A 23,540-nucleotide genomic window follows, 5' to 3' on the forward strand; every position below is an offset into this window, starting at 1 on the left:
GGCAAGGAGGGTTTTCTAGAGAGGTCCAATTAAATTTTATGCACTAAATGATATTAATATGGATATGAAGGATATACTGATCCCAGGCTATAATGGCTAAAATGTTTGAAATGATCTAACTGTTTTTAATGATTCAACGAATATCAAACAAGAGGCTCAAACTAAGTTGAAGCAAACCACAAAAAAAAACTTTACCAGAGTGGAACATATAACAAAACATCATCCTGGACCTTCCTTGGACCCTTATTGTTTGTCATGTTGTCAGTATTAATGTTTGAGTTACTAATACAGTATAAATACAATGGTACCTGTGTTTTCTTTTGAATAAAACTGTATCTTTGTTTAATTTGTTTATATATTACATATTGTTCAGAAAAGTAATTCATTATTAATACATTTCTGATCATGTTATGGTTCATTTCTGTTTATTACTGCACCTTTAAACAACCCAGAGCTGAATTGTTTGAACAGAAAATATGGTTGAGAAGAGGGAGGCTCACTTTTGAACTTACTGTGTAGATGTGCTATATTTTCCCAGTTTATTGCACAAGATCTTTTTCTGTCAGCAGAGAATTGGACTCGCTACAGGAATGAAAAGTAATGTGATCTGAATGACCTTTCAATGTTTTCAGCTACTTTAGGAATAAATGATTTTATTTTCACCAAACCAAGCACCATATAATTTTCATATCTTGATCCCAATTCAGCTAGAAGCCTCTAGAGAGGGTCCTTTCGTTTTCTATCATGGCCAGGGCTTTTAGTTCTACCTGTATAGCAGGTGAAAGTCCCTCTGATCTCTGTTCCTCAGAGGACCCTGCTAATGCTTATTAGAGCAAACCTCCATTGTATTTCTTGAGGTGAATATAAAAATCAAGACTTTTTATTGTCAATATGTAACCATAATTAAATTTGTAGCATTTTTATAAATGATTAGCAGTAACTTACAATTAGCCCATTCTGGGTCAGCATCAGGTTTTATTCCTACCTTCAACCTGAGTTATGCCAGCACACAACTGGGCTGCAGAAGCGGCGTCTGGCCGTGCTCGCTATGGGGCTCGGACAGAAACACCGGGAGAGCAGCAGTGGTGCACAGTGGCACAGTGGGTAGTATTGCATGCAGCAAGAAGGTAATGGGTTCAAGTCCTACCCTTTCCCTGGGTCTTTCTGCATATTTTGCAAAGTTTGAGTTTGCATGTTATCCCTGTGCATGTGTGGGTTCTCTCCGGGTACTCTGGCTTCCTCCCACAGGGCCTGATCTTCAAAAGGTTTGTACTTATTAAAACATTTGCAAACTAATTAGTGTGTACAAAGCTGACCTTCAGAACAGGACCAAAGCAGTTTGCATCTATATAATGAGCAGAACACTGTGTACAAACTTGCAGATTGCATGCTAATGACCAAATTAACGCAAATTTATGCGATGTGATATGCAAATGTGAATACTTACTACCCGCAAAGCGATGTATCAAAGCTGAAACTGATAGTGGACACGATTTTGTCTCTATATTTAGTACCTTTGAAAGGCAGGTGCAAACTTCCACGCTGTAGATGTCTGCTGCTCCACCAGAGTTACCGTTAGTGTCCTGCTTTAGATATTGTTTTATATTGTAAATCTGTTCAAACTTTCTTACCTTATTACTGACCAGTCTGCTATTCAATTAAATTTCAATTCAATTTTATTTATACAGTATAGCGCCAATTCATGTAACATGTCATCTCAAGGCACTTTACAAAGTCAAATTAAATCATATTATACAGATTGGGTCATATTATATTGGTCAAAAATGTCCTAAACAAGAGAACCCAGTTGATTGCTTCAAAATCCCGACAAGCAGCATTCACTCCTGGATGACGTCACAGCTAACAGAACGCCAGACTAGGTGTACCTTAGCCTGACATGGTAATACTCAATTCTAGTCAGAATTTGAGTCTGATACTGCTCCATAGAGCTGTGATTATGGGACGTGTTTCGAACGAACCAGGAAAAAAAATTCCTCTGCACTCAATTGGATAGACCTACAACCAATAAGAGCGACGGAGTGTGTGACGTATGTTAAGCGACGCATAGTTGTTGTCAACAGAACTCAACTGTTAGCCTAGCATAAGAAGATGAGCGTTAACGATTTTTGCCGGTGTTGCAAAAAGAATGTTAGGATCCAAGGAGTCCTTCAACACACAAACCTGTCGATATCTTCTAGAACAGACCTAATAGCAGAATCTACACACCTCAACTCTCCAGCGGCAGCCACCGTTGTTGTAAACGAATTCAACCCAAGCGCGCTTTGGTGACGTGGTTGATTACATTACTGTTGATCATCTGTCCATCATCGTATAAAGCCCGCCCCGACAATTTGATTGGCCCGCCAGATATTGGGCGAGCATACTCGCGCTACTATTGAGCAATGCCAGACCGAACTTCCCGACCTAAAACGTTGTGGACGGGACTAAGTTCGGAATGGCACCCAGGCTAGGTGTACCTACTATGAAGAAAAAAAGAGAGAGAACAAAAAGTATGTTCCCTGGTCTTCAACATGCCAATCAGTGTATATAAACTAAGATTGAATTATACACAAATTGCATCTACCAATACTTCCATGCATTGGTTAGGATTCTGATCTAAGAATTTATGCTTCAATATCTGAAAGCCTCCTTCCTCAGGCACACATAAACACCTAAGCACTGTGTTCTATTCCCTTCCTGTTTTCCTGTTTCTGTCTTTCTTTGCCACCTTTAATTTTTGGTATCTAGATTCATTGCCATGTTGGTTCACTTGCTGCTTCTGGTCTCTGTGCATTTCCTAGATCCCTGTGTATTTATTCTAGTTATCATTCAGTTTTCTCTAGGCGCTGCAGTTCCTGCTTCTTACAGCTGCACTGCATTATCCATCTGGTTCAACTGTAATCACTTCTTCCTGTTTGTGTAATCCTCTGGTCACCTGCTGGACATTATTTTATTTTATTTTTTGTAAGCTTTTCATTTTATTTGCAAACACATAAAATAATTGGTTGACTTTTAAGTATAAGAACAAGAATTCCTTTATTGTTCTGCAATAGGGAAATTCGGCTGACAGTGGCAATCACACAGACAGTTACACAAGAGAAGAAGAAAAAAGAACAAACCGGTCTAATCTAAAGTTATTTCTAAGGAAACACCCAGAGTAGAAAATAAGAGTCAATACCAGAGTAAATATTATTTAAAGGGAAACCTAACCCTAACCCTATTAGATAATAAAAAAAAAAAACTTCAACTGGAGTTTCATTGGATGTATTAGGAGTGAGGCTGTCTAAATACAAATGTGCAGTGCAAATGTTTAAAATATTTACTTGTAGAAATTTTTTTTTATCCTCATAATAGGATGGTGGAAGGGCGATACTGCATGGTATTCATCTATCCCATAATCATAGTCATTTCGATTGCAATGGGTTTGTTTTCTAAAGGCAAAACTGTGATTTTCAGTGTGTGCTTACATCAGAGAAATTTTCCATCTCTATAAAAAAAAATACAGAGTTACCTGGCAGACGAAAGCAAGCACAATTTCATATTTATAAGTGATATGGGGCTGCATTTGTGAAATGCACGGGTATTCTCTCCTTTATAACTAAAATAAATACAAAACAATTCCTGAATGTAGGTTGTTTTGAGAGCAAAACCTATACATTCATGACAGATGAACTATATAACTCAGAAAATAAGTTATGCCCTTGACATGACAACATCAATTCAATGGCTGCATGCTGATGATGAAGTGTTTTTTTTCGCTGCTGATCCATATGCCTGCCAAACAAAGTGCCTTCATACAATTATTCAGGTCATGATGACAAACTCGTTGACTTGGACAGCAAAATGCTCCAATCATAGTTCTACTGAACATTTGTTGGGGAAAACAGGAGAAATAAAGGTGCATGGGAGCGCTCCATCCTGCAAAGCTGTCCTTTCAGCTGCTGCAAGAGACATGGAACCTGATTGATGAAGAATATTGGTTTTCATTGTTGAAATCTAGGTTCCAAAGAACTAAAGCTATCAGAAAGGTCAAGGGGATTAAATGTGATGTTGTTTTTGTTTGAGATTGCCTGAAGACTTATTCCTAAACAGGTAGTCACTCTATAACCATTTGCTTTACTTGACCTGGAATAGGCGCCCTTGAAATACATCATCATTTAATCTTTTTGAGTTAAATGTTTGGCTGTTTAATTAAGTTGCTTTTGTGTCAAAACCCCTGCGTTACTCTCATTACAAAACAAGAGTAGTGCAGGTGCAGAATCTCTTGGGCAAGTCATAAAATAAAAAAAAAAATGGCTGACTATTTATAAGGTCACTCTTTTTTTGAGTGCTCAAAAAATGTTGAATTCAGAAATTGATTGAAATTGAACAGCTTTTGTGCTTTTTTTATACACTTCCCAGAGAGGCTTCGTGCTGTGACTGGGATCAGCATCCAGCTCAGCCTCCATTGAATGTGTTTTAGAGATGTTTTTAAGATCACTGCCTGCTGGTTGGCTATCCTCCATTTATGGATCGTGTTGCTATCTCTTCCCTTGTCAAACAGCAAACACAGCTGGCCTTGTGATGTAAAAGAAAAACATGACTCACCAGACAAAGCCATATTGCTCCGTGATTGGGATTTGACAAACAAGGCCTTTGTTCGGTATGAAAAGTGGAAAAGGGTCAGCATGGGTGCTTTGACTCAACACCAGCTCAGACGTTCACCATCTTTTTCAGACAGCGTTCACTGACTAAGCACTTAGACACGGAAACAAGTAGATCATGTGTTGGCCGGAGCTGTTCATTCCAGCCTGATTTTATCAGTGAGAGATGCACATTTGCTGGACCACGTTTGTTTGGGAATAATCAAATGTTACTATCCAGTGTTCACTGTTTTTATGCAGATATTTTTTACAATAATTTATTTTCTCTGCTAAATTATTTCACAAACATACAATAGAAGTATGTTCAAAGATGTCATGTGTGAAGGTTAATGGCATGGTGACAGACTAGGGTTCGGGAGCCTGTTGGATTCTTGTTTAACCTCAGATACTAAACCCTCACTTTGTGATGAGTCCTGAGACAGCGTCAGGTTTTTTTTCCAGTCGTGATCCTTAAAGCCCTGGTTTGATCATTTATAAACAGTTGGTGATTTTCTGTGCTTTTGGCTTTGTGTGTGTTAGTTTGAATTCTGTTTTGAGTTGTGATCCTCATCCAAAGCCCTGAGCATTTTCATAATTCTACCCAAGAACAATGCCAGGGAAAAATAAAATGTGCATCAAAACTTCTTCCAAAAGGTCTTCCAGCAATCCAGGAAACAATTTTGTGATGATGAAGCACCTTGTCGCGAGGCAAAAGTAAAAAGTATCTCATTGCCAGAACTTTAACGTCTAAACACTGTAGAAATGTTTAAGGATGAAAAGTGAAAATATACCAACATTACAGCATCTACTGAATTTTACATGTTATTGAAAAGGTTGCGGGGGTTGATAAAAAGCTTGATGTTTAAAATTATATGTTAGCTAAGGATATGTGAGCTAAGGAGAGGAACAATGAGCCGAGAGCCCAGATTTTTCCTTGTTTTTGGATTTTGGAGGACAAAAAATCCACAAACATCAAGCTGATATCCACAATATATGTTGATAATTTTTGTACTTTGATTGATTTAAATTATATTGAGCCAGGACGTATGCTGAGGCTGTTTAGTTGTTAAAACATTCAACACAGAAAACTGCAGAACACCCACAGGTTTTCCATTTCTATTCAGATCCTCACAGCAGTCTATAAATAATCAAAATTTTATTCGTAAATACATAAATATTGTAACAAATATTAAAATTAAAGCTTTAAACATCTAAAAAATACTTTAAATAAGAAACTAATTAAAACTGTTATGTTTCCTTTATAACTGTGAGTGCAGACTAGAAAGCCATTCAGTGAAAAGGTTTTCAAGCAAGGAAAACAACATTGGTGCCTTTTATATCTGTATTATATTTTAGAAGGTTAAAGCTTTTGTGGGAGTTTGCACAGTTAGAAAAACAATTGGACATTTGTAGAGACACAAGCAGTTCCGGCTCGTACTTTCTGAGTCAATTAATGACAGTGCTTGCATTTCTAATCTGTACACAGATGTTAAACACACCTGGAAACAGAAGGTCAGAGGACACATGGAAGACATGTCAGATAAAAGTCTGAGAATGTCAGACAATATCCGAAAGGCTCAGATACTGAATGCCACAAAATGTCATTTTGTTCCAGTATGTCCCAGATGACATACTGGAGGATAATTCCCTAAATACGTTTCGGTTTTCATGTACAAATTTTTAACACGGTCTAGCTTATTAATATGATTATCCTCCTTATTTTCTTTTCGTATAAACGAACACTTTGTCTTTCCACAGAGTTCACTTAAATCTGACGTTTAAGCAATTCGTAAATCAATGCTTTTGATCCTGTTGTTAGAATGCAGGATCTCCTGACTCCATTTCAGAAGGGATAACAAAATCCATTGTAGCTTAATGCATTTAATACAGGTGATTATCTAGCTATGAAAAGGCACGCTGCTGGCAGAGATAGACAAACAGGTTATGCACAGATAGAGGTGCCAGGAAAAAGTGGGACATTGAGTGTACAGACGGGCTCCTTGATCTGGTGAAAGCACAAACTGTGGGTTCAGTCAGATCCGACTCTCTGGACGTGAAGACAAACAGCCACAAGAGTTTGGCTAATGTTTTGAATATGCAACCTGACACGAATACACGTGTTTGTATTGGCATCATGGTAAAATGTGGCTTTTCAGACAGAAGCTGAGGTAAACATTCCTAATAAGGTTGCATTGCTCAACTTCGGGCAGATCTTGTTTCATAAGGGGCCAACCATTAAAGCTGCAGAGGGTAACTTTTTTTATAAATGTACTTTTTACACATTTGTTAAAACTGTCACTTTGTCCTGACAGCAAAATATGAGACAGATAATCTGTGAAGAAAATCAGGTTACTCTGGCTCCTCCCAGTGGTCCTACTAACAATTGCAGAAATACAACACTCCCAGTCAGAAACAACCAATCATAACCAGGTGGAATGTCTGACTGACTGAAGGAACAATGGGTGATCAAAACATCGTTCCTTTAAGCCAAGCCAATAACAACCCTAATGACTCCTCGTTACAGAGGAGTGGACCAGTTTCGGTCCAAACTGCTGACTTAATGGCTTTAACGACCGCCCATTACTAAGGGATGGACCTGTTTCGATTGAATTTGCATGTTATCTAAGCCATTACAGGGCCTTTGTTGGGCAATGGTATAAAGCTTGTTACTCCGCATTACTCCAGACTTTTTGAATTGAGGAAGCGAAACGTCTTCAACTACGGAAAACAAGTCCAGTTGCTTTGTTTTTTACTTTTTTTGGAAAAACTTCAATATCTATCCTTTACCACTGCAGGCCAGTAATTAAGACATGCACCTTTGGTGGCAATCACAGTGTGTGGATATGTCTCTGTCATGCCGGTTCATGTAGACATTGACATTTTTCTTCATTAACCTTCAAGAACAGTTCAATCTCTGGCAGGTTGCTCTTGGATCGGGTGTGAGCAGCAACTGTTTTTGTATTCCTGCCATAAATTTCTGGGTAGCTTCTGCTGTATGCTTGTGGTGTCTTGATAATAAATAAATCTCGTTATCCTCCAGGATATAATAGTATTTTTTTCTGCATTCATGTTCCCCTTTAGTTTTAGAAGTCCTCCAGGGTCTTCTCCTGAGGGACATCCCCAGAGCATATTTCTGTTACCACCGTGCTTCATAATGTTTCTGTGGATTTTCATCACCAGTAACCCACCTTCTCCACTTTGAATGTGTGTTTCGTGTTTACCAAACCAGGCGCATAGTCTGGGAGCCAAACGGCAAACTTTTTGTCTCCTCAAACCAAATTTGAGTCTCCCACACCAATTTAGGTGAGAATTAAAATTACCATTCTGTTGCTGCTCTCCTATAATCTCCACCTGCTTCGGCCTGTCAAGAACCCAGACAGCAGTTGCTTCGTGTACAGTCCCACCTATTTGAGCCACTTATGTCATTTAACTCTTTCAGAGAGGTGGGAGGTGTCTTAGTGGCTACACTTAGTTTGTGAGATTTCCAGTTCTGGGCAAATTTAGGCCAGGGCCGTACTCTTCTCATCTCCATGAAATGTCTAGTGTGATGAAAATCTGTTTCCAGCATCTCCTGACACTTCTCACTGATCTTTTCTGAGTTGCTCAGAGTATTCTTTTACCTTAATGCTGTGATTGTAACAGAGATGCTGGTGCACTCTCCCCCAGGTGCTGAAAGGCAGCTCTCTAACTGAGTTTCTTAAAATGCTTTTTGCAGTGTTTTTTTTTTTTTGTGGCGGGGTACGTGTGTTGAGGGTCTTTATCATCGAGGACGAAATCTCTTGGTCTCACTCCCTCTTCTGAATGTCGATCTGAGCAGCACAGCCTCAGAGGAATTTCAATACGTAGTACGTCATCCGTCATACTAATTTTTAACAAGTATCAATGTGGGCAACATCTGTGCTTTTACCTCTGATTTTCTCCATTTAACAAACACCTCTGTGAAATTTCCCAAAATTTCTTTGCTTGTTCTCTAGGGCTGGGTATCGATTTGGATTTCCCAAGTCGAGTAGCAATTTTACTTGGATATGGAAGACATTATCTAAAGAACTAATGCTGCAAATAGTAGAAACTAACTCTAACTTTAGTAAAAATATGAATATTTACATTAAGAATTTAACCCAATGCAGTTACGTTAATCATGTAATTTTTATTTAACATGACCTGACTAAAACAAAAGTACAACAATTTAAATAAATTCAATCCACAGTGCAGGTTGTGTAGATAAAGTGGCTACAAAAACACTGTAAACTCAAGACATTCATTTTGTTTCCTTCGACTGTCTCACAAAGCTTTTGTGCAAATTTGAGTGGTTGCAAAATAAATCTAACTGTATCATAAGAGACAGTTAGACAGTGAATAAATAATTGTAAATGAAAGCAAACAACCAGAAAAGAAATACAGATTCTTAATTGTCTTATGATGCAATAAGTCAGGTTTTTGGGAAATGTCAAAAAAAGACATAAATTAAACAGTAACAAGATACAGAAAAGGGCCCTAAGCCCTTAACAAAGTGTTAAGTACAATTTTCTGAACTTCTCATGTAACCTTGGAAAGACTGACATGGTATTGACAAAAAAATAAAAACAGACATTCATTGTAAAATAAATATTTGACCAATCTCTGCAATTGCATATGGCAGTAGAGTAATAATGAACCATATTTTTGGAGCATGTTTAAAAAAGCTTGTAAACCTTGGTGCGTGAAACTCAAACTGTCCATGAAACTTAAAGCCCTACATATGTTTTTTTCCTCAGTTGTTGACTGTAAAAATTTTCTGCAAAAAAAGTAGTTGATCTATATGTTGCAGAGTGAGGCGGCTTCTTTTTGTTGTAACAATATTGCCGGCATTTGAGAATACTCTTTCAGATGGAACGCTGGTCCCAGATACATATAGGTACCGCTATGCTTGACGAGCCAAAAGGGAATACTGCCCAGCATGCACCTTGCACCAGTGCAATGGATTTTCAGAAAGTGGAACATGTGCTACTTCCCTGTATCTGTTCACCTCTTCCTGTGCTTTGTCAGCTAACGTTTTGTGTGATGCCGCATCGTTTGGCTTGTAAGTTGACCCAAGAACAAGCATCAGTGCAGATGTCTTCTGCTTCTTTTGTGGGCAGGACTGCTCCTCAACAGGCTCAAGGGAACTTTCCATGTTTCACATCTGCGTGCATGTTTGGGATTGTCGCTTCACGTAATTGTGTGTGGGTAAAACGTAGCATGGCTCCAGAGTCTTCATAAAGCCGCGGAAACCATCATCTTCAACTACACTGTATGGTTGGATGTCCTTGCAGCTGAAAGTAGCGACAGCCTTTGTTATATCCTGGGCTTGTGGAGAGTTTGCTGGTAACTTCCACATTAATGCCTTCTCAAGCTGCATTTGCTTCGGAGCAGATAGTGTTTGCAGGCGGTGTCTCGTTGAATGGTTTCGGACATTCATTGTGTTTTCGCAGTATTTAACCTCCACGTAGCAAATCTTGTGTACTGCATGGCTCTTATCCAGTTCATTTCTGCTTTTGTGGTTTTTAAATCCAAAATACTTGCAGACAACTGCCTTCAAGTTTGTTGGTGGTGCTTTCAATGCTTCTGCGATCTTCTCTTGTTACGCTACTCATGTAGTAACGAGATCTCGCATCATGCGAGAAGTCACATGGGAATTTGGGGAAAAGATGTATTAAAAAGATCGAATTAAGGGTTTTATATATCGATATCAGGCCATTCAAAGGAAAATTGAATCTGGGTGTGAAGAGGGCAGAGCCTGATTTATAAAGGAAAATTGCAATCTGGAGTGCATGCGCGTGGTTTACAAAATCAGATTTTATTTTTTGCCGTATGCTGTTTGTTTTCTTTGGCCGTACGTACACTTTTAGTATGGATTCCTCGCAATGTTTTAGAAATGAGACCTCTGGTGATGCCACTTTTAGTTTGTTTCTCTTAAAAGCTACATGAAGATATAAGAACAGCATTAATTTATTTCATTTGGCCTCCCTGCTGTGAGCACTCAATAATATTAGAAGCCAATCCTGTCACTGTAAAACGGTTTATTAATTTAAGACCGTACCAACAACAAAAAATCTGTAGTTCACATTTTAAATCATCTTCCACTTCAATTGTCCTCGCTTCCCTTTGGGATTCATGAAACCTTTCCAAATCCAATAGGCTCCAGCATAGAAGTTGGACTTAGCCGTAATACAACCAGCCTTCATGTTACCTGCTCTCTTTGCCTCGTATGATGCCTTGAGATGTCATAGAAAGCGCAATTATCTTTTAAATAGTTTGTTATTGCACTTCTTCTGACTTTATTTTAAAACCCCTCACAAAACTGAAAATAGCTAAGTGTGAGTCTCCTTCCCTCAGTTACAGCTTCCACACAAAAGAGTGTAGTTGGTACCGTATGGTGCAATCATTTTTTTGGACAGCGATTTGGACAGTCAATTGGACAGTCAATTTTTCAGTTCCAGCTGGTCATCATTAAAGGCTGATCAAGCTATAAATTGACTTCTTCAGGTCACCAGGCAATTTCTCTGTGCATTTTTTGTTGTGGAGTAGTTTTGGAACTTACTTTACCATCTTCCTGATGTTGTCAATTGAAAACAGCAGAATTACTGTGATTAAAGTTTTCGGAGAGCTTTTATTTAAAAATTTCATCTATGAAGTGTTTGCTTTTTTTTTGAAGCAGCTTTATTCAATCAGAAAGAATTGAAGAATACCTACTGAGTTTCTGCCCACTGACTGTTTATTAACTGCTTATTTTTAAAGAAACCACCCACCTGCAGGCAAGCAAAAAGTGCATTTGTCAAAATTTGCAGCTTATCATCTGGAATCACAAAAAACTTTTACACCCTAGTAATACACACACGCAGGGGTGCCAGCAGTAATTTTGAGCCCTATGACAAAAAAAATCTTAATCATCCTAAAATCTCATATGTATAATATGTATACATTTTCACTTTTGGGTCCCCTGTCAATCAGGGGCCCTTGGAAATGTCCTAACTTCCTCCCCCTGTTCAGCGCCCCTGCACACATGACATGTAATACATATGCGTAATAGATGGAAAAAGTTCAAAAGCTTCTGTTGTGGCAAATGGACAGATTTAAACACATAACATTGGATCGTTGACATTTTGCTGTGTTCAGATGTAAGGTCTTAATACTGAAAGAGACTCCAGCCATACCCAATAGGATATCTGCTACTGACAACACTTCATCACTATACTCTCCATGTGGGAATAACATGATTCCCTTTGATGTTGGCTTGCCTACCCCTTACAAACAGAAGAAACTTGCTGCAGAAAACACAAATAGCCCAAAGGTTTACTGGGAGCTTTGAAGAGGTGCATGCTGGCTCCGGTGAAGCTTGCTGCCCTAAAAGAGAAACTTCCACAGCAGCTCTGCAGTGGCTCATTAACATAGAGAAACTAATACATGTTTGATCTTTCTTAGCCTGTTTAGGCAAATTTAGTATTTTAACTTACCCAAGCTGTCAATGCAGCTGTCCTTCAGGAGAGATCAAATATTTATGCTTGTGTGATGTAGATCAGCTGGTTGGCTAACAGAAAACACCAAATTGCTTAAGACTGTGTTGTTCTTAGTTGTTTCCATAAATAATAATTAATAAACAATAATAATTCTATTTAATATGATCTTGTTTATTTATTTATTTTACCCTTCAATGTACAATGCTATGGAAAAAAAGCAATCCCCGCACACTCACACAGAGTTGTTCTGTTTCTGCTTTTTGTTTTATATTGTCACACACATTTATTATCAGACAAAGATAACCTGATTAAGTCAAAAAGCTATGTGTCCCTATATGTAAAAAATAGTCACCCTTCATGGTAGATTATAAATAAAATGTGATTAACTAAATCTTTTGGAAAGCCGAGTTCACTTTAAATTGCCACACCCTGACCTGAATACTGGATGAAATCACTTAAAGGGGACATTTCATGCCTTTCAGTTCTTCCTTTTTACATTAAAATCATTGAGTTGAGGTTTTTATAAAGTGGAACTGCAATGCTTTGGTCTGAATTCCTTGTTAATTTCCCCCCTTTTGTCCCCCTTTATACCCCTTTTCTGAGGTGCATCTGAGAGCAACTTGTTTTGGTAATCAGTCTAAAGGAGGCACATTACATCCTGCCAGGTCCAGGTCGCACAGTGTTCCTCTCAAAATGGCCGATCCACCCCGATCGGCCATTTCTTACATGTGCTGTGGGACGGTGTAATGAACGATCAAATATTTTGACTTAACCCCTTATAGCTTCGACACCTTTCAGCTTGGGCTATAAAATTGTTCCAAGAAATAAAAATGGCAGATTCCCAAAACTGGTAAGCCCATGGAAGTCTATGACTTTGTTTAGCAGCTCCACAACAAATAATGTGACGTAAAAAACATAACAGACAATAGGGAAAACTGAACGGTTTGAAAAATATGACCCAAAATAAATAAATAAATATCTACGCAGCACCTGGATAGAGTGGATACAACTTTTCTGCACTCCTACAGACTCCAAGTAAAGAACAAAATGTGTTTAAGGGCTAAAAAAAGTGGATGTTGCAAATGTCGACTTTAAATAGAACCTCTGAGAACAGGAAATAGGCTGCATGTTAGGCTAGTTTACCAACCTTATGCCTGTATAAATTCTGCTACTCGGGTCATGGTAGTAGCAAACAGGCTTAAATCGGAGGCAAATGGATTTTTGCTGTTTTTCTGAAAATATTTAGAGATTAGAGATCACATAAATTGCCTCATCATGATTCAGGTGACCAAGTACTCCACTTAAACCAAGCAATAGCCTCTAATGACCCAGGAGAGTAATGGGTTGGTCACTGATTTGCATCTGACTTGGAATGTGCCAAGAAGGATGGGCTTTCATAGTTCCAGTTCCACCAGCCCGCATTAGTCACGCACCACAGTGTTTCAGGAGCAGTTTTTTCCTCTGCTGCAGGGTCAAACTGAGCTGACTCGAGGGGGGTTTTGAGTGAACTATTTTTAGTGACTGGCTGAAAGGCGTGAAGAAATTAGGTGTTCTCTGATGAAGTCTGGAAAAAAACTGAAGAGCAGCGACACTACTATCAAGGGTCACAATGAACAGAGTGGGTCAAACTGAAAGATAATTTCATTATTTTTCAATCCGTGAACCACGCCTGAAGGAAAGGGGGTAGCAGTGGGGTGCCTTCGCAGAGGTGCCCAATGAAAGCAGCTTGAGCTTGGTATGAATTGTTCCTATTTTAAGTGCAAAAAATCTTATTCCATTGGCAAATAGTCTTATTTACCTGCTCTAATCAAGGAAAATTACAATGATTTCAAGAAAATTTCACTAATTTTTAGTTCTGTTTTTGCAGTGAGCTCGGTTAAAGCCTGATTTTCTCTCCACTGTCCCCAACTTCGGAGTCATTATGAAATCAAACCGATAAAAATAACTTCACAGTCCTTAAAAATCTTTTAAGCCATTAACGTGTTCTCTTTGCTACTGACATGGCTGAGGCAAAAGATGTAATAGAAACCTGTAAATTTTGACTCCATGGCTGAAAACACCCAGGTGAAGTAGCGGTCTGTTCTTGGCAGCAGTGGCCGATGAAGGGAAGCTTGTACTGGGCAAGGTCTGAAAGCTTGCATCGCTGAGACAGCCACGGAGTCAGCCCCAAATCACACTGATAAAACTAATTTCACTGTGCTTAAAAATTATTTTACACTATTCTCTTTTGCACACACAGAGCTGTTGAGATCGTCTGCCTGCAGAAGTAGATAAGCTGTGCCTTATTTTATTATTATTTTAAACTGTTGTGTGATACAAATATTTATCCCTGTGGATTACTTTATCCTTAAAAAATATCCTAGACAATCTTGCATATACAATTCACAAATAGGGCATGGGGCGGGGAGGACAGGGGCTAAAACACAAACCGTTTGAATATAAACTGAGTAGGGAGGAGCCGAGGCGGGTGAGCCAAACCAAAAAAGGTCAGTGGAACTGCACCTCATGTGAGTAAAAACAGCAGGGCTCAGACTTCAGGTTGCTCAAGTACAAGCCACCAGAATTAACAAAGACTCCTTTATGGGCGTTGAAACATTTTCAGGAAAACTGAGCAAACTTCTGGTTGCCTCCATTCGGCCAGTTTATGGATTACCAAAATTCCTCTAAGAGCAAATAAATGACTCATCCAGGAGGTCACAAAAGTTCTTGGGATTTTTTAAAACTCTGTTTATTGTTTTTGTCATGTCGCCACCTTTTAAGAGTTACTGTAGTGAATTTGTTAAGTAGCTTTTAGTATTAATAACAGTTAGTCATATGCTCCCAGGATTCAGAGAATTTCAAGACTTTTAAAAGCTTTCTAAGCTCATTATTTGAAGAAATGCCTGACTCATTTGCTATCGGGAAAAAAAAAACTTATTGGTTTAATGAAAACAATATTATATTGGGGGTATGATTAGTTTTGGACTCAACTGTACTAACCATTTTGTGGTTTTATTAATCGTTTGTCTTCGTATCTGTGGAATGAGGATTAGTTTTGAAAGTTTTTCACTCCTGCCTGCTTGTTAATTTGAGCATGAAGAAGTTCAACTCGAATGTCGAGACAAAAGCAACAACCATGAGATAAATTTGAAACAGCTGCACTTTTTAAACTGCTCTTCATTTAGTGTTCACATCCTGTAAAGAGAGATCTGGGGTCAGTGAAACATAAAAGAGAGTCAGGAAATCAATAGAAACCCCTCAAGCATACCCTCCTTCTTGCTCCAAACAATGAAAACTACCAAGGTCTGATGTGTGTGCTTAAAAATCCAAGCTCAGTTTAATGATTTCTTTTTATATATATATATTTATATATTATTCCTACAAATACATGGTTTTCAGCACTTTGAAAAACGCTCACTTTCCTCAGTAAACCAAGGAAGCTAGAAATATCCTACAGTGAAAAAGAAAGACAAAACATAGTTGACAAAAAAAAAAACAAACAAAGATGTGAAAACTAAAAAAAAAACAACATCCTGTACAAACACGATGGCCCAATAATTTAAGAAAATAGTGTCTCTAAAACGTTCATATTGCTTTGTATCTCCACTGACAAGGTCTACCCTGTGCAACGCCAGGCAGTTCTGACAACCAAATCCCAGATGCTGATGTTGCTCCAGAGGTCCGGGGGTCAAGCTGCAAGGTGTCGCAGAAGAGAAACAGTCTTGTTTGTCGTCTCGGGTTGTCCCTTCTTCTCTGGCTGTTTTGGCAGTAACAATACAAAGACGAGGGATGGCCACACTACCACAGTACCGTACTCCTCATGAAGGATGGTTTTACTGTTTGTTGTAGTTTTACCATTATTACTTTCTACAGCATTATTACTAGAGCTATCACCATCACAGATACACGGAGTGCATCGTGTGTTTGTTTGTGGAGGTTTCGTCCATGTGTGTGTGTGTGCGTGTGTGCATGTGCGTGTTTCTGTGTATGATGGGAGAGTGGATGTTCAGTGCTCAGAGCTTGTCTTTTCGAAGGAGAAGCTGGGAAGTGTCAATAGTTTGGAGCCGGGATTGGGATTCGGAGAGCCTCCATCCTGCCCTGAGCCCTCTCCGACTCCTAGGTCGAACGAGTCCTTGGAGTCACTAGAGGGCGCTCTCCTCCTCAGAAATGTGTCCCTGCTGGGCAGAGGAGGGGGCATTCCTAATCCCCCCAGTCCCATGCCACTGAGGCTTGGGTAGAGGCCAGACTGGGGTTGGAGTTCATCAGGTGGGTCAATGGATATGCAGGGTGGGCTCATCTTCTTCTTGCGTCGGGGGGAAGGCAGTGGGGCCTGGGTGGGAATCAGCAGGCTGTCGGACTGGGATACGAACCCGGAAGATGTGGATCCAGTGCTGCGCTGTGGGCAAGGGTCCTCCGCTGCGCACCCTTCGACAGAGTGGCGCCGCGGGTCGTCGAGCCAAGAGTAAGGGCGGAGACGAGGCAGGAGGTTGCTACGGCCCTGCGTGTCAACGCTGTGGAACCTCTTGAGCTGCCTCACACATTGGCTCTGACTCTCCTGGCAGCCTGTCTCCTCCACCGCTGTGCTGTCACTTTTCACCAGTCCGCCACAGGTGATGAAGGAAACCTCATGATCCTCCAACGCCACCTCCACCTCCTCTCGTTGCTGCTGTTGGGGCCTGGTAGGTAAGGGAGGAGGAGGTAGGTGGGAGGATGGGGAAGATGATGCAGATGAGGAGTAGGAGGCGAGGCAGTGCTGGTCGTGTTGCTGGGTGTGCACGCTGCTGGGACGCAAAGGTTTAGGGGAGGCACCCGGTGTGGCAGGTACCAGGCAAAGAGCCGGATGCAGATGGGGATGATGATGATAAGAGGAAGAGGAGGGAGAGGTGGAGGAAGTGGATGGAGGTAGGCCCAAAGCTGCCACATTCAGAAGTCCGTCACTGCTCTCTCGCTCATCGAAACAGAGGGCCTCCTGAGAATCAGTGGACACTGCAACCTGGAAAATGGGGCATGGAGGGGAGGGGGTAAAGTATTTAAGAAAAAAATTGGGGCAAATGTCCAATGAAGGGGGTAGGGGAAGGGGGGGGAGGAGGAGGAGACCGAGGTTGAGAGGGGGGAGAGTAGTTAGTGTGTGGTGATGAGGATGAGAAGCAGCAGTCTGGGTCAAAGCTCACCGTCTGGCCAGTGTGTTCTCACATAACTCCCTGTCCAGTTTTGTTGCAACATTCTGCTGTGAATTACAACCTAAAAACCCTGAGAGCTCTGCACTGTGTTGCTCTGTTTCATTAGTCCAGATTGTCAGGAGCACGCTGGGTAAACAACGTCTCACAGATGTGAATGCCTTCTGCAAGCTCGGTTGAGCTTGTACTGGATATTTGAGCTCGACCTGGTCAGAGTCTGACATGTTTTCATTGCAGAGAGTTTCCCCAGGGGTCTCCTAAGATATTAGGCTGAGATGTCTATCTGACCAGCAAAACTTTGCAGGTTGTTTGCAGGTCAAACATGCAGCCAAAACTTGTTGGAAGTCAAAGAAACAGAACATTTTGAAAGTTGTGAAATACTTCTCTATATTTGTTCATTTGCAACAGTTAGGATTAGACGACCTACAGAGGTCTAAATTTTTCTTCTCATGGGACTTAAATCTAATATTCAGTCAAAAGTTGCAGGTAGTATTTGTGCTTCAAACTGGCATAGATATTGAGCTCTGAGACAGACCAAATGACCTTCCAACCTTTGGCCATTGACTAAAAACCCTGTAAACTATCAGTGGTTGAAGTAAAGAAATTTCGATCTGTTTTACCCCCAATAATATCTCTGCATAGAGCAATGCACAGGGTCTGAGGCCAATAGACAGAGGGTAAACATGACATGTAAACCTCTTCAGGGAGCGAAGGGTTAGTAATGTCAGCCAAAATGTCCTCATGAGCTCATGACCCCTTCCAGAACCCTGACAGATCTCAGGTCAGTGATGACTCATGTCGATCGATTGAAGACTTAAAGCCATGGCGATGAGCAGGCGGGAGTGCGGCATGCATGTCATTTCAGGGCTGAGCGTTTTGAGAAGCCTTTCCCTGCATGAGCCTTGAACGGTGTGACCACAGAGACACCTAGTGGTCAAACAAACGTATTACAGCCACAACAATGCAATACCAAAGTACCACATTACAGAAGTGCACCCTGGAATTGTACTATAATAATCACCCAATAACTTGTATTTTTTTCTACTGTTAAATCACTAATCTAGGGATTAAAAAAATGTCTCTAGTGCTCTACCATCATGGTACTGTTGAGTACAAAATGGTCAAATGCATATGGACAGCTCTTGCTGTTTAGTACGAATCCCCTGAGTTGTATTGTTTAAAATATAAAAAAGTGCACTGTATGATGGGTGATTTTTTTTTTTCCGCCACATTACACTTGTGTTACATTCAATCACTCTGCTAGACATCTGGAAAACGAACGTCACATTGCATTCATATTTGACAGGTGGCACTATTTGTTTAGAGAGTTGTAGATTCTCTGTGGTTTCATGATCATCAGTTGAAAAGAAAAAATCTCTGGGTGAATGAAGAATGAGGAGGGGGTAAAAAAGAATGGTGTGTCTACATGTGTGCATCTGTAAAGTTCTGTGTTTCTGAAAGGCCTATAGGAGATGACGTCTGCTTGTTTGCTGCCATTTCAGAAACAGGAGTATCTGTGTTTGAGCAGTAGCTCAGGGTCGGGCGGCTTGTGGGCCCAGCTGAGCTGAGATCAAAGATTAACAGATACGGCGGCGATCGATGGGAAGATCAGATCGGTTTTAAAATAACAGGAAAGTCATGAAGGGCAGATAAGAAAAGAAAGAGGGAAGAGAGTAGAATAGTTTATAACATGCACGAAAAGCTTTAAAAGTGGATATTTAGTGTCACCTTAAGGGAAAGGAATCGTGAGATGTGAGAAGAATAAAGTCTTATGCATAAACAAAGTCAAGACTTGTAACAGTAACATTATCTTTTTTCTCGTTGTTGAAGCCCTTGGTGGGATCTGGAATCTGTTTCACTACATGCAAGTGAATCAACTCAGTAACAGACACTGATGTTTTTTATCATTTAGTGAGAAAACAAAAAGAACTACAGTACTGTGCAATAATCCCAAGTTATCAGTAATTTCCTTATAACGTTAGTGGAAAAAAATGGCGTACAACTGATTCATCTAAAACAAAAACCAGAGGGTGCAAGTGTTGGAATCAGGAGTCAGCCTCTCTGTTACAAGCAAGACTGTCTGACAAGACCACCAGACAAATGTACAAGACTTAATGCAAACTTAGGCAGACCCAAATCAGACTCCGTCAGGTCCTGGTAATGCGGTCAAACACGCTTAAGCCAGGGCCCTACAACTCTAATAATGGAGATCCACTTTCCTGCATCTCTTTCTCCAAAACACCTGAATCGAAAAGATGAATCATTACCTTAGCATCAAGTTCTGCAGAGGCCTGATAACAAGCTATTAATTTGATTTAGGTGTGTTAGAATAGGAATCTATCACAAATTCGAAGGCCAATGCCTCTTGAGGACGGGAGTTGAAGACTACTGGTTTATGAGGCATCTTCTGGGCTGTTAGCTGTTTTCTAGGCTTCTTGTTTTGACATTGTTTTGGCATTTTATGGTTTAGAACCTGATCACATTTACACTGTTTCCTTAATATTGTAACGTTTCTGGCACTGGAGCTGCTGATTGCAATCAGCACACCTGTGTCTGTCTCCGCCCTGGCTGCTTATAAGCTCTGCTCCTTGCAGCCTCCAGTGCCAGAACGTCTTGAGCCACACGGTGAGCGCTTCCAGCCTTCTTTTTGAATTCCTGTTTGCCTGTCAGTTTCTCGACCTGTTTTGCCTCTGTTTTTGAAAACCTGTCTGCCCCTTTTGGATTTGTCTGCCTGCCTGGGTCCTGCCTGTCAGCCTCAGAGAACTGGACTGCCTCACCGTGTTTCTGACCCCAGTCTGTCCGTGAGTAAAACTAGTTCGCCTGCCCCCTGTTCTGTCTGTGCTTTCTGGATTGACCTGGACCTGGACCTGGACGCTCTATTGGATTTCCCCTTGGAGACCGCTGCCTGAACTAAACGGATTTCCCCCTGACAAAGACCTGGACCGAACCTGGACAAAGAAGCCCTGGATAACCCCCCTCTCGGACGCCTTCGTAACAAGGAGTCAGAGTTCTGCCCTCAGCACGTCCAGGTTAGTGACCAAACTTCTCTCTAACAAGCCTGTTAATATCTGCTGGTCACTAACCTGAGACTCTGCCTTCAGGAGCGGCCAGTCGCAGAGTGCGAGCCGAACCAGGGACCGAGCCGCAGCGTCAGAAATAAAGACTGATATTATTTTTGTACTCACTTGTTTTCGGGTATTTCTTGGGTCCTCCTAAATTCATCACAGTACGTTCTGGCCAAACATGGACCCTGTACCCGAAACCCAGTGGCGCGCGGGGTAGAGAAATCCATTTTTGAATTAGAAGCCGGCGTCTCGGAGATTTTAGGCCATCTTCGTACTCAGGGAAGCACGCTGCCTTCACTTCCGCGAGCCGCTTCCTCTGGCCCTCCGTCACTTCCGGTGACGTCGTCCTCGTCAGAGCCCCGACTCTCCCCGCCGGCAATGTTTTCTGGTGATCCAGAACATTGCAGGGCTTTTCTCACACAGTGCGAGACACATTTCGAATTGCAACCTTCCTCATTCTTTTCAGACCGGTCCAATATGGCATATGTGAGGTCCTGCTTTGCCTCCACTTACTCCGTCAGTGGTCCGGACGTCTTCCTGGAGGTCGACCCGGAGGTGATCCGGGAGCTCCGTCCGGACCTATTTCTGGAATCGGTCCCGTCTCCTCAAGAGAAATCGGCATCCCCGCTGGGTCCGCCGTCCCGTCGCCGGAGGAGGAGACGGCGGCTTATTGACCAGGCCTCCAGCTGTTCTGAGGAGCGGTCAGCCGGGCCAGTTCAGCCCCAGCCTCTGCCGACCGTCCCTCTGGCTTCTTCAGCCGCTTCCTGTCCAGCGGACCGGAGTCCTCCACTTCCCAATCCTGATCTGCCCACAGCTCCCTCTAGTGACGCTGTAGAAGCCGACCATAAAGCCCTGGAGAATAAAATAAGGACGTTTGCCCCCATTATTAAACGCCTCAGAGAGGCTCTCCTCTGTCAATATTCAAAGGGACTGGAGGAGAAATTAAGAGAGGTAGAGGGACATTATAGGTCAGCCCTCCAGGCTTTCTACAGCCGACCTAAACCAGTCCCAGAGGGTCCGGCCGATGCCTTGGCTCCTGAGTCTGTCCCTGAGGATCCGGCCGACGCCTCGGCTCCCGTGAAGCCCAACGAGGGGGTCCAGGAGGACCTGCCTCTTCTGACGTGCGACGTAGGAATCCAGAGGGGTCCGTCACTGACGTGCGACGTGGGAATCCAGAGGGGTCCGTCACTGACGTGCGACGTGGGAACCCAGAGGGGACCGTCACAGATGTGTGATGTGGCAACACAGTGGGAACCGTCGCTGAACCGTGATGCGGGGTCTCAGGTGGATTCTTCATTCTTCGGACACCCCAGGCCTCCGAAGAGGATGCAACAACTGTGGCCCCCTGGAGACTTTGAGCCTCTCGATGTTGTGTTTAAGCCCAGACCCCTTTTTGCCCTCATGGACAGCCAACTCTGGGAGAGACTGTATTGGATGTCTCTTTCTGAGACCCTCCAGGAGTTGATCCTGAGACTCCTGGTGGCAAAGGGTCTGACTTTGGCTCCTGAAGCCTGTAGCCCAGGGCCTCCTGAAGCCTGTAGCCCGGGGCCTCCTGAAGCCTGTAGCCCGGGGCCTCCTGAAGCCTGTAGCCCGGGGCCTCCTGAAGCCTGTAGCCCTGTGGCCTCTGTAGTCTGTAGCTCTGTAGTCTGTAGCCCTGTGGCCTCTGTAGTCTGTAGCCCTGTGGCGTCTGTAGTCTGTAGCCCTGTGGCCTCTGTAGTCTGTAGCCCTGTGGCCTCTGTAGTCTGTAGTCCTGTGGCCTCTGTAGTCTGTAGTCCTGTGGCCTCTGTAGCCTGTAGTCCTGTGGCCTCTGTAGCCTGTAGTCCTGTGGCCTTTGTAGCCTGTAGTCCTGTGGCCTCTGTAGCCTGTAATCCTGTGGCCTCAGCAGCCTGTAGCCAGGCTCCCACCTTAGTAGCCTGTAGCCAGGCTCCCACCTTAACAGCCTGTTGCCAGGCTCCCACCTTAGCAGCCTGTAACCCGGCTCCCACCTTAGCTGCCAGCAGCCATGCTCCCCCTTCAGTCGCCTGTAGTAAGGCTCCCTTGTCAGTCGCCTGTAGCCGGGCTCCCCCTTCAGTCGCCTGTAGCCAGGCTCCCTTGTCAGTCGCCTGTAGCCAGGCTCCTTCTTTTGTCGCCTGTAGCCAGGCTCCTTCTTTAGTCGCCTGTAGCCAGGCTCCTTCTTCTGTCACCTGTACCCAGGTTCCTTCGTTGGTTGCCTGTAACCAGGCCCTTTCCTCCGTCGCCTGTAGTCAGGCTCCTTCGTTAGTCGCCTGTAGCCAGGCTCCTTCGTCGGTCACCTGTAACCAGGCTCTTTCCTCCGTCGCCTGTAGTCAGGCTCCTTCGTTAGTCGCCTGTAACCCGGCTCCTTTTTCAGTCGCCTATAGCCAGGCGTCCCCTTCTGTCGCCTGTAGCCAGGCTTCCCCTTCGGTCGCCTGTAGTGAGGCTCCCTCGTTAGTCGCCTGTAGTGAGGCTCCCTCGTTAGTCGCCTGTAGTGAGGCTCCCTTGTTAGTCGCCTGTAGTCAGGCTCCTTCGTTAGTTGCCTGTAACCAGGCTCCTTCGTCAGTCGCCTGTAGCCAGGCTCCTTCGTCCGTCGCCTGTAGCCAGGCTCCTTTTTCAGTCGCCTGTAGCCAGGCTCCTTTTTCGGTCGCCTGTAGCCAGGCTCCTTTTTCAGTCGCCTGTAGCCAGGCTCCCTTTTCAGTCGCCTGTAGCCAGGCTCCTTTTTCGGTCGCCTGTAGCCAGGCTCCTTCTTCGGTCACCTGTAGCCAGGCTCCCGCACCGGGAACCAGTGACCAGGCACCGCCGCCTGTAGCCGTTAACCAGGCACCGCCGCCTGTAGCCGTTAACCAGGCGTCGCCGCCTGTAGCCGTTAACCAGGCGTCGCCGCCTGTAGCCACTAACCAGGCGCCGCCGCCTGAAGCCACTAACCAGGCGCCGCCGCCTGTAGCCGTTAACCAGGCGACGCCACCTGTAGCCGTTAACCAGGCATCGCCGCCTGTGGCCGTTAACCAGGCGACGCCGTCTGTAGCTGTCAACCAGGCGCCGCCGCCTGAAGCCACTAACCAGGCGCCGCCGCCTGAAGCCACTAACCAGGCGCCGCCGCCTGAAGCCACTAACCAGGCGCCGCCGCCTGAAGCCACTAACCAGGCGCCGCCGCCTATGGCCACTAACCAGGCGCCGCCGCTTGTGGCCACTAACCAGGCGCCGCCGCCTGTAGCCACTAACCAGTCG

The 23,540-nt window shown here is 43.1% G+C and overlaps 1 protein-coding gene across 12 annotated transcripts in view; it reads right to left on the reverse strand.

Moving 5' to 3' along the window:
* Positions 1–15,387: 15,387 nt before the first annotated feature.
* cacna1g (calcium channel, voltage-dependent, T type, alpha 1G subunit) overlaps positions 15,388–23,540 on the reverse strand; it is a 333,543-nt gene continuing 325,390 nt past the window's right edge. For 11 of the 12 annotated variants that reach the window (XM_036142517.1, XM_036142513.1, XM_036142509.1 and 8 more), the window contains one exon: positions 15,388–17,069. In XM_036142517.1, coding sequence (XP_035998410.1) covers positions 16,083–17,069 — 987 coding nt within the window. In that variant the 3' untranslated portion in view covers positions 15,388–16,082. The other variant, XM_036142516.1, reaches the window with a different exon arrangement.

Source organism: Fundulus heteroclitus, chromosome 10 (assembly GCF_011125445.2).
Source record: "Fundulus heteroclitus isolate FHET01 chromosome 10, MU-UCD_Fhet_4.1, whole genome shotgun sequence".
Lineage (NCBI taxonomy): Eukaryota > Metazoa > Chordata > Actinopteri > Cyprinodontiformes > Fundulidae > Fundulus > Fundulus heteroclitus.